Below are 12369 nucleotides of genomic sequence, written 5' to 3'. Positions count from 1 at the left end.
GATATAGATATAGATATAGATATAGATATAGATAGAGAGAGAGAGAGAGATTGTGGCTATTAGCTTGGTGTTTTTGTGAGCCTCCTAACTGTGGGAGCAGGTGTGTCTCTGGAACTTTGTCCTGCTCATGGGGGTCTTCCCCTCCCATTAGATTGCATTTTTCAGCTTCAGAGTGAGGGCTCTTGTCTGGCCTTATTGTTGTATATTTTGTTTTGTGCATTTAGTTGTTGTCTCTTGTAGGCCTGCTCTTTTCCAATGGAAGAGGAAGTGGGAGTGGATCTGGTAGAGAAAGGAGGTGGAGGAGTGCAGGAAGTGGAAATCGTTGTCAGGATATTTTGTACTAGAGGTTATTTTTAAAAAGTGCTACAGCCTGTGAGGGGCTGGGACAGCTCTCCTGCTCTCACCCTCTCAGGGATGACTCACTCTACTGTGCTGCCCAAGTGAGGTGCAGGGGCTGCCCTCCAAGTATTCCACTGGGAGAGGGACAGGGTCAGCCCACCTACTCTCATGACCTCAGGACCAGTCCTCAGGACAATGGTGGAAAGAGGGAAAAGAGGGGAAGGGCATTACCTTGGCATGCATGTAATTACCCTGGCACCTCTGAATACTGCCAGGACAGCTCTCCCTCATTCTCACCCTTGAGGCTGGCTCACCAGTGCTCCCTGTACCAAGGGTCAGCTCTGTTAGACTGTCCAGGCAAGATGCAGGGCTTGTTCTCCAAGTGCTGCAGATGGTAAGGGACGGGGCTAGCTCTCCCAAACTCAAGATCCTGTGAGTATCTTTGCTGTCTGACAAGGGTAGAGAGCGTAATGGGGTGGTATCATCTCTGCGCATTTGCCACCCAACAGCAGATAAGTAACAGAGTCAGCTCTCCTGCCCCACCACAAGGACCGGCTCCATTTCGCTGCCTGTGAGAGGCATGGGGCCCACTATTAAAATTGCTGACAGGAGTGAGAGATGAGCCCAGCTCTCCTAAGTGTCACATCTAATGAGGGATGAGGCCAGTTATACACAGCCCTTGGACATCCACGTGGTTCCCAGAGGCTGTCCCAAACAGCCCCATGTTCTCTAGTGGGAATATAAGCCAGGGTCATCGACACACTGACCCCTGCCCCTCCGTATATAGCCATGGACCCAGATATGGTCCTAGTGACAGCTTGTTCCTCTCCACCCTTGTTTTTCCAGTTCCATCTTTCCTCATAATGCTCAAGCTGCTCCCCTTCCCTTTCTCTCCCATCTGAACATCACATATTCACACATTGGGATGGCTCCCTCTACATGGCTATCAGGCTCCTAGGCAATGTCCTCCATCCATGCTGTAGATCACGGATACAAGAAGGTATCCATGACCCATCTGTGTTATGAGCTTAAGGATAGGTCTGTGGGTAACAGGGCAGTCCACAGGCCTCTGTCTGTCTTCCTCCTCCTGCTGTCTGGATTTGATTGGTGTGATTTGATTTGATTTGGCTTGATTTTTATGAGTCCCAGGCAGAAGTCAGCTTTGCCCACCAAGCCAGGCATCAAGTTAAGATGAAAAAAGGACTGCCCCTGACTGATATAAGAACAACACCACAAACAAGATATTTCTTTGCCCATTGACAAGGGTGTAAAGTTTTTCTTAATAAATTTCAACTTTGTTTCAAAACAGCAAGGAACAAATAACATGAAAAGAATTATCTTTTCTAGAAATAACATCTAATGTATTACCATCTCTAGAAAGTTTAAATCACTTCAGCCAAAATTCACAAATGTTGTTTATCCAATGCCACCTCAGCCCTTCTCAAGAGAGTCAATCCCTTAGGCCCCAGTAATCAACTCCCCACAGAGGAGAAAAAACACTCAAGAGAGACTTGGTAGGCAATCAGCGTACTCCGGCTCCTGTCAGTGAATTGGAGCAACTCTGACGTAAGTAAAAAGCAATCCCATGCTCACCACCAGTTACGCATCTCTTCAGTGTGTGAAGGAACTGAAAAAGCAAAGGACCTTTGTCAGAGTCCAACATGGCTTTCAAAAGCAGAGGGGACTTTCCATCACTGGTGATGAAACAAAATGCTTAGGGCTTAGAGGGAGTGGGTGGGTTGGGAGTAGGGCAGGGGAGGGTATAGGAGACTTTCAGGGTAGCATTTGAAATGTAAATGAAGAAAATATCTAATAAAAAAATGTCTGGGAAATGAAATTAACCTGAGAGCAAATATGTCCAGTTTACAAATCAATTGACACTATATGCCTTTATTATATTTTGAGAGTTTTTTATGTACCTTGGCTATGATTTTTTTCAGCTACGAGTTATGAACATATTTTCTCCCATGTAGTTTGCCTTTTCAGACTCTAACTTTGTTTTTGTTAGTTGAATATTTTCATTAGGCTTGATTTACTTATTTATACCTATAATCTATACTGCCCAATTTTCTCAATTGTTACATCTTATATAACATGATGAATCTTTTGTATATAATACAAAAGAGTTCTAAGAACTCTCTGCTATGTTCTCTGACTTCAATATTTTACCTTATATTATTTTACTAAAAAGTAATAGCTTACTTGGGCGGTGTGAACATGCCTCGAATCCCAGCACTTGGGAGTCAGAAGCAGGCTGATCTCTAAGTTCAACGACAGCCTGACCTACAGAGTGAGTTCCAAGGCTACACAAAGAAACAAATGTCTTGGAAACAATCATGCCTTTTATGTTAGCTTTAAATATGTGATCTACTTTGAGTTCACTTTGATTTATGATGTAAATTTTATATTATGCGATTTTTACCCTGAAATGATCAAGTGTTCTGGCATCCTACTGGATGGCGTTTGCATTTTTGTAAAAATCAGTGGGCTAGACCTATGTGTATTGTTTTCTGGGCTCTTCTACTCTTCATCTGCGTTTCAGCTCATCCACCAATAACACAGTGTTTACTTATAAAATGCACAGATAAATCTTGACAACAAGGCTAGTAGCTCACTATACTTTATTCTTTGGAAAGTCTTGCTTAGTTAGTATAACAACTTTTCCCTTCCATATAAATTATAGATCAGTCTCTCCTATATCTAGAGAAAAATCTAACAGATTGGGAATTATGTCTGTTGTGTATCAATTTCAGACAGATTAACATCCCATTACTAAGCTTTTTAGACCATGTAGTTTGTCTCTGTATGTAGATCTTTGTTTCATTCATCAGTGTTTTCTGAGTTTCTTCATAAGAATCCTACACAGATTTGACTACACTTATTCCAAGTATTCTACTTTAGTAACTCTAAAGGAGACTTTTAATTTCATCTCCCATCTACTAATACTAGTATGCAGATAACTGATTTCTTTATGGTTTTCTTGTATTCTGAAGCTTTGCTGGGGTAACCTGTAAACTCTAGATAATGAGGGTAGATTCCTTGGGATCTTCTGAATTGTTGATGTCACCTAAAAATATATACAGGTGTATTGTTCCTAACATGTATGATTTTGATTCCTCTTCTTCCTTCATTTTACTAACTTGAATTTCCATAAACATAAGGAATTGATGGTCCTGTGTTTCTCCAAGAAGGCAAATATTCATATTCATAGATGTTCTTCATCAAATTGAAAATATCCCTTCTATTCATAGAGTTTGAACTTTTTTTAAAGTCATGACCATATATTGAATAATGCAAAATGCATCTTCAAAAGTTATCTGACATATTAGGAAATAGGTTTCTTTTTCATACTATTTGTATCTGGATTTTTTCTATTTATCCATTTATCTTCTATTATTCTACTGATAAATAAATATCCATTGAATATATTTAGCATAACTTCATAATCCATTGGTCTGTTGATCATCTAGACTGCTTCCATTTTTGCTGTTATGAATATGAGAACAATAAACATGGATGTGTAAGTATATCTATGATGACATACGTAGTTCTCTAAGTGTGTGTTCTGGAATGCTCTAGATACATAGTTCAGTAATTCTACTTCATTATTATTCTTGAGTTAATATAATTTCAACACTTCTTTCTTCCATTTCCTCCCTCTAATCCTCCTGTGTATCATTCAAATTCATGACCCCTTTTTCCAATAACTGCTATTGAATGCATATGTGTGTGTATACAGATGTTTTATAAATACAACCTGCTCAGTTCATACATTGTTACTTATATGTATGTTTTCAAGGCTGACCATTTGCCTCTGGACAACCAATTGGTGTGCACTTCCCTGAGAATATATCCCTGGGAATAACCCTCCTAGCTTTCCTTCATTAGCTATAGTTCTTTGCATAGCGTTTAGTCCTCATGGGTTTTTCCCTTTCTACTTTGTCATGTACATTGATGTCATCGTTGTTCAGCTCCTGTTTGGGCAATCATGTTGGTTAGACTTTATGGGTGTCACTTCTGATGTGACTATGAGACTCTATCTCACATCCAAGTCCCTGTTCTTCTGGCTCTGAGAAGCTTTCTGCCTCTTCTGCTGCACTGTTCCTTGAGCCTTTGTAGATTGTGACTGTCCACACACTGCATTTTGACTGGTTTTGGTTTTCAAAACTTTCCATATAGATTAACAAAATGTCATTACTATGTTACACTCAAACAAGCAGTGAATAAGGGTTCCCTTTCCCTATTTCTTGGCATTATTTGTTCACTATCTTTTCTTGGTGATGCCCATTCTTTCTACAATGAGACGGAATCCATAGCAATTTTAATTTATATTTCTTTGATAGCTAGGCATATTCAGAAATTTTTAAAGTGTATTGACAACTTTTATTTCTTCTAAGAACATCTGTTATAATTATTAACACATTTGTTCCTTAGAAGTTTAGGGGTCTTAATGTTTAGCATTTTAAGTTCTTTATATATTCTATATATTGACCCTTATCAATACGTAGATACAACTAAGGGTGCATAGGTACATTCAATCAAGGGTACCTAGGTACTCTTGTCAGTACATAGGTACAACTGAAGATTTTTTTCCTATTTCCTGTCTGTTCACTCTGCTCATAGTCTCCTTTGCAATGCAGAAGCTTATTAATTTCATGTAGCCACATTAGTTAGTTCTTTTGAATACTTCTTGTTCTACTGAAATTATATTCAGAGAGTTCTTGTGAATACTTAAATATTGAAGAATTTTGGCCATTTTCTCAAGTTTAGCACTTGAGGCTTCAATGTTCTTTGATCTACTTTATATGACATTGTGCAGGGTGAAAAATATGAATCTAATTTTATTTTTAATACAGGTAGGCACCCAGTTTTGCCTGTATGATTTGTTGAATGGACTGTCTTTTCCAAAATGTTTTTGTCAAAAATCAGATAATCAAGGCTTCATGAGTTTATCCCTTGACTCTCTGTTCTATTGGTCTGTGCTTCTATCAATCCCTCTGTTCTGTGTTCTACAGATCTATGCTTCTGTCTATGCCTCAGTTCTATTGTCTATTGGTCTATCCTTCTGTCTATCCCTCAGTTCTAAGTTCTATTGGCCTATGCTTCTGTTTCTTCCTCAGTTCTATGTTCTATTGGTCTATGCTTCTGTCTCTCCCTCGGTTCTGTATTTTATTGATCTATGCTTCTGTCTATTCTGTGGTTCTATGCTTCCGTTTTGGTGCTGGTCCAGGCTTTTTGTCACTATGGTTCCATGGTGAGGTCAGGTGTGATAATACCACCAGATGTGTCCTTTCTACTTACAAATTCTTTGGCTGTAGTTGACTTTTGTGTTCTTGGATAAATTTTGTTTTTTCTGCTACTGTGAATGACATAATTAGAATTTTGATGGGTGTTGGGTTGAATCTGTAGAAAATCTTTGGTAAATTAGACTTTTCAAAAATTAATTCTACCAATCCAGGAACATGAAATATTATTCTTTATCTAGCATAATCTTCAGTTTCTTCCCACCTTGTCTTAAAGTTTTCATTTCCATGCTTACATTTATTCCTAGATACAGTTTAATCTATTGTGAATGATCATTTTTCCTGTTTGATTTTAATAATTTCACTGTGTGCATATATAAAACCTACTAATTTTATATGTTGATTTTTGTATCCTGCAATTTTAGTGAAGGTGTTTACTAAATCTAAGGATTTTCTGGTAGAGTCTGTGTGATCTTTTGAGTATAGAGCACATTATCTGAAAATAGGGATATTTTTTACTTTTTAAAAGAAGAAGAATGGCTCAAATACATTAATTTATACAGTGACTTCATTTTATAGATATAAAAGACTCTTTGAAAATTGACAAATATTATGAGTTCTTGTCAGGAAAAGCCAACTACTATAAAATTAATAAAAATGGAACAAACTGTTAATATATTGAAAATCAAATTACTGAGATTTTCTTCTTTGTCCCTCCTCTTCTTAGTAGTCTCAGGATTTTCAGTGACAATGACACAATACAATGAGACTGAAGTCAAGGGCTTCTATCTCCTGGGATTTGGAGTCCAACATGATATTCAGTGTGTCCTCTTCATTGTGTTTCTTGTCATCTATGTGACATCCATGGTGGGCAACACTGGGATGATTCTCCTCATCCACACTGACTCCAGACTTCAGACTCCCATGTACTTCTTCCTACAACATCTAGCCTTTGTTGATATCTGCTATACATCTGCTATTACTCCCAAGATGCTACAAAACTTTGTAGTGGAAGACAGATACATATCATTTGGAGGATGTGTAGTGCAATTACTGATCTACGCAATCTTTGCTACTTGTGACTGTTACCTCCTGGCAGCTATGGCAGTGGACCGCTATGTAGCCATCTGCAAACCACTTCGTTATCCCATACTCATGTCCCGAAAAGTCTGCATCCAGATGGTAGCTGGTTCCTATCTCATTGGATCAATAAATTCTTCAGTACACACAGGCTTTACATTTTCATTGTCATACTGTAAATCTAATCACATCAATCACTTTTTCTGTGATGTCCCCCCAATTATTAGCCTTTCCTGCTCCAACATTGCGACCAATATCAGGATTCTTGTTATCTTTGTTGGATTTAACCTGATATTCACTGTGTCGGTTGTTATCTTATCCTACATGTACATCATGGCCGCCATCCTAAAGATGTCCTCTACTGCAGGGAGGAAAAAAACCTTCTCCACGTGTGCCTCCCACCTGACAGCAGTCACCATCTTCTATGGAACCCTTGCTTACATGTACTTACAGCCTCNTTCNGACAATTCTGAGGAGAATATGAAAGTGGCCTCTGTGTTTTATGGCATTGTGATTCCCATGCTGAATCCTCTGATCTACAGCCTGAGAAACAAGGAAGTCAAAGATGCTATAAAATTGACAAAGAAAAAGTTATTTAGATTTGATCCACAATAATAAAAATTCACCATGTCAAATAATTACTTAGTATAACTGTTCAATTATAACAATAATTATGAAATTTGAAGTTGTGAGTTCTTAAATAATGACTGCACCTATTAATGCAGCCAATCATATAATATATGAAATATTCAATTACTTCTCCTGAAACATATTTAAAACTCATTTTTTGAAATTTATATTTCACACTGTCATGAAAAGGACTTTATAAAGATTATTTTAGATATTGACAAATAAACTTTTTAAAATATTCTTTATGAAATACTCTTTCAAATATTTTAAGTACCTTAAAGTAGTGATTCTGAACCTGTTGGCAGTGACCCTTTCAGGGACTGTATATCAGATATTTGCATTAAGTTTTATAACAGTAGCAAAATTATAGTCTGAATCTGAATATGAAATAAATATATTTATTTTTAAATCTTTTAGAATTCAACCTGTCCTGCCCATCTCACATTCTCATCATTATTACATTCCCTGGCACTTTATACTTATTTTTTCACTAGTACCTTCTGTATTTTTCAATCTACCTTAATCTTCCCTATTAACTGTAACAACACAAACACTTTCTATTTTTATCCCAAGTGAGATAATCTAGAAAGAGATGGCACTAAAAATGTATCCTTGATCATTCATTTATAAAAGTTATACAAATCAATTTTATGCAGACAAACTGCTTTAGAACAGACAAAACAGAAACCTACTGCTTTGTAGTGTGCCAAGAAACTGACTTCAGATACTGCACTGTATGAAGTGCCATACTGGCACTCAATACTCTCTGCTGACAGTTCTCTTATTCACCAAAAAAAAAAAAAAAAATGATCTTAGCATTCATTGAAATCCCATTGATTTTCCTATTCATTATTTGTTATGAAGCTCCAATACAATTCTGACTGCCAATGAACGAAGTAAGCTTTATGGATGGCAATATTCTGCATAAACTCTGTGTTCACTCTACTGACACCTCACCAGACATGACTCATCTTTCATATTTACATATGAAAAACACTCAAATTGAATCTGTGTTCTTACAAGAAACATGTTCATTTATGTCTTACATATAATTGTTGACCTAACTTTATGTCTTACATACAATGGTTGACCTGGCATTAGTTATTCATTAAGAGTATGTTTAAGTTCTGAAATCACTGTACAAAGAATGCAAACAGACAAGTCACTCATTTCCCATTAAGTGATAAAGTGCACAATCAGTAAACTGATGGCCCAGCATCCAATTGTTAGTTCAACAAAGTGATTTATTACAGGAGCTTGGGATATTCTCTAAGTTCAGGCTAGTTACTAAAGGTATTTTCTGGCTTCCTTTCTGATCCACTCCAGTTTTCAATCTTCAGTGCAATTCTGGTCACAAAAACTGAAGAGAGTTTCCCAGGTATAGAATACTCCACACAAACTGCCCACCAGTTCATGAAAGTGTAGCCCAGTTTCATCACAAGACTCCAGCATTTTGGAAATGCCAGTACCATGGGATGTCCACCAAGAACAGCATCTTCACTAGTGTGAGCAAGGTGGAACCTAGAAGACAACCTGTTGGAGCTGCAGAGAGCAGAGCTCCTTGGAGGAGCCCAGAAGATCATGAGTGAACCCCAGACAATTGGATATTAAGTTATTTATACTGTTGGAGTTTGATTTTGCTTGGTTCAGATTGTGATTGTACCATTTTTTCCCTCATGAAGAAGGTACTTAATTTATTTTGGATTTTTACAAGAGCCCACAGCTGAAAGACTTATAAGTTTAAAAGGAGATTTTAGATTTTACAGTGATTGAATATTTTAACTAGGCTGAAATTTTAACATCTTTGAATTTATAAAGACTGTGGAACTTAGTCGTCAGGTAGGCTATCCATGCATCTTCTCCACTCTCTCTGTTCCCCTAGACTCAGTCCTCAAGGTCGCCCCTAGCACTGCAGCAAAACACCAGCCAGCCTCCCCTCTGCTTAGTCCACACCTCTGTATTCCACACACTGTGCCCTGCTGGCCTCCCTTTCCCCAGCCTTCGAAGCCAGCAAGTACTCCTGCTGAACAGACTACAGTATCAGGCCTATAAAACAGGCAACACACAGCCAACATACTCTGAAAATCCAGGGAGGAAACAAAAACCAAGGAACAAAATATCCACACAACAAAGACAAACCCAGAAATCGACACCTAGACCTATATTCCAAATCCAAATGCCTAAAAGCCGATATAAGAACACGATAAATAACAGTCAGGGCAATAAGAGCCCAGCTATCTTACCAGGCCTTGAATAATGCAACACAGATGAAGTACAAGAAAAAGACCTTAAAACTTTATGAAGATAGTAGAGGTTCTTAAAGAGAAAATTAATAAATACCTTAAAGAAATCCAGCAAAACACAAACAAATGAGAGAAAATTACTAAATCCTTCAAAGAAAGCCACAAAAACAAGACCTGAAAATGGAAATAGAGGCAATAAAGAAAGCACAAACTGAGGGAATCCTGGAAATGAAGAATTTGAGACTGTGAACAGGAACTAGAGGGGTAAATTTCATCAACAGAATATAAGAAATGGGAGAGAGAAAAAGAATTTCAGACAGTGAAGATACCAAAGAAGAAACGGACAGATCAGGCAAAAAGAAAATGTTAAATCTAAAATTTCTCAACACAAAATACTGAGAAAAATCTGTGGCACTATGAAAAGACCAAACCTAAGAATAATAGAAATAGAGGAAAGAGAAGATTCTCTAGCTAAAAGGCCCAGAAAATAATTTCAACAGAATTATAGAAGAAAAGTTTCCTAAACAAGGAGATACATATAAAAGTACAAGAAGCATACTCAAATACATCGGATGGGAAAAGAAAGTTCCCTCATTAAATAATAATCAAAACACTAGACATACAGAACAAAAAAAAAAGAATATTAAAAGATGAAAAGAAAAATGATCAAGTAACATATAAAGGCAGACCTGTTTGAATGATACCCTACTTCTCAATGGAGACTCTAAAAGCCAGAAGAGCCTGAACAGATGTCCTACAGACTCCAAGAGACCACAGTTGCCATCCAGTCAATTTGCCTGAAGTGTTTATCACGAGTTCCCTGGTGGAATTTTCAGGGCCATTTATGTGCAAATAACCAAACTTTGAATTATTTTCAATTTATATCCCCATGATCTCCTTATTGTTTTTCCTAAAACTTCACTACTATATTGAATAGATAAATAGAGGGTAGACAACCTTGTCTTGTTCTTGATTTTAGTGGAATTGCTCCTAGCAATGGAGGATTTGAAGGCTGAACCAGCCGTCCTTTGTAACCAGGCATGACTTCCAGTTAGGGGGACTGAAACACCAACCCAGCCATCAAAACTTTGACCTACAATCTATCCCACCTATGAGATGTCCTGCAGCACTGGAGACATAGAACTTGTGGGAATGACTAACTAGTGATTAGTATAACTTGTGTGTCATGCCACAAGAGGGAGCCCATATCTAGTACTGTTTGAATGACCAGAAACCAAAAACTGGATAGCCCAGAGACCTAGTGTAGAACCAAACATGGCTGGCAAAAAAATGAATCAATGAAATCACTTCAAATGATATTCTACTATATTCATATATCAGTGCCTTGCCCAGTCATCATTTAAAAAAAAAAAAAAAAAAAAAAGGCTTCCTGCAGGAGCAGATGGGAATAGGTACAGAGATCCACAGCCTGAGGTGGGCCTCTCTCCCTTAGCATAAATTGAAGGTCCTTCCTCTTGAAGTCCTTCCCCTTGAGTCCTTCCCCTTGAAGATCAGGAAACTCCCCTAGAAGAGGGAGAGAAGAGATTGTAGGAACCAGAGGGGATACAGGACACCCAGAGACCATGGCCAACCAAATCAACTAAATAGGGCCCATATAGGCTCACATTGACTAAGGCGGGTAGCCTGAGACCTGCATGGGTCTACACCAGCTACTGTGCACATGTTATGGCTGTTAGCTTGGTGCATGGGGAACTCCGACACGGAAGCATGTGTTTCTGACTCTTTCACTTGCTCTTTTCCTCCTAGTAGATTGCCTTGTCCAGCCTCAATATGAAGGCTTTTGCTTTGTCTTGTTGTATCTTGTTTTGTTGTGTTTAGTTGTCTCTTGGAGGCCTGCTTCTTTCTGAAGAGAAACAGAGGGAGAGTGGGTCTGGGAGAAAGCGGAAGTGTAGGGGAGCTGGGAGGGATGAAAGAAGGGAACACTGGTTAGCATGTATTGTATGAGAAAAGAATCTGTGCTCAATAAATAAATAAATAATTTTATTTATGTTTTAATGTGAGAGCTTGGGGATGAATAAGAAAGGAAAGGGGTTGCTTAAGTGATGCTTTTGGATGTCAAGGTGACAAGGGGTCAGTTGTGCTGCCTAGTCTTATGTCAGCTTGACACACAAACTAAGTTATCTGAAAGGAGGGAACAACAGATGAAAAATGATTCCATAAAATCTGGCCGTAGGCATTATTTCAGTGATTGATGGTGGGGGAAGTCCAGCCCATCATGAATGGTTCCATCCCATGCTCTAGTGGTCCTGTGTTCTATAAGAAAGCAGGCTAAGCAAACCAGCAAACGGCACACCTCCATGCCCTCTGCATCAGCTCCTACCTCCAGGTTCCTGCCCTATTAGAGTACCTGTCCTGACTTCCTTTGATGATTAACAGTAATATGGAAGTGTAAGCCAAATAAACTCTTTTCTCCCCAATTTGCTTTTCGGTCAGTGTTTCATCACAGCAATAGAAACCCTAACTATGGCAGTCTCCGTACCAGTGCTGGAAATTGAACCTGGGTCTAGGAGAACCAGTGCTATTAAACAATGAGCTATCTCTCTAGCCCATAAAAACAGAAAATCATGGTTCAAGGACCTTGAGGCCAGATGTCTGACATACCAACAGTTGGATCTGGTGTAGATTCTCTTCTTGGTGTATTGTATCCTGGCACAACATCAGAGAGTGGAAACCTTTTATGACAGATAGATATAAATTTCATCATTGAGATGTATGGTATAACATAATCAAGATCATATCCCAGTGATGTTACTTCTTTTTTTTTTTTTTTTTTTTTTTTTTTTTTTTTTTTTTTTTTTTTGGATAGTTAGCCT

The 12369-nt window shown here is 38.1% G+C and overlaps 1 protein-coding gene and 1 pseudogene across 1 annotated transcript; one reads left to right on the top strand and one right to left on the bottom strand.

The window, feature by feature from the left end:
* Nucleotides 1–1475: 1475 nt before the first annotated feature.
* On the bottom strand, nucleotides 1476–1607 carry LOC115063714 (annotated as a pseudogene).
* Nucleotides 1608–6332: 4725 nt separating this feature from the next.
* On the top strand, nucleotides 6333–7277 carry LOC110319443 (putative olfactory receptor 5AK3). Its single transcript, XM_021194941.1, has one exon. The coding sequence runs from the start codon at nucleotides 6333–6335 to the stop codon at nucleotides 7275–7277; it is 945 nt and encodes a 314-aa protein (XP_021050600.1).
* Nucleotides 7278–12369: the final 5092 nt, after the last annotated feature.

The sequence above is a fragment of the Mus pahari genome, chromosome 3 (genome assembly GCF_900095145.1).
Source record: "Mus pahari chromosome 3, PAHARI_EIJ_v1.1, whole genome shotgun sequence".
Classification (NCBI taxonomy): domain Eukaryota; kingdom Metazoa; phylum Chordata; class Mammalia; order Rodentia; family Muridae; genus Mus; species Mus pahari.
This window is presented reverse-complemented; position numbering and strand designations above follow the sequence as displayed.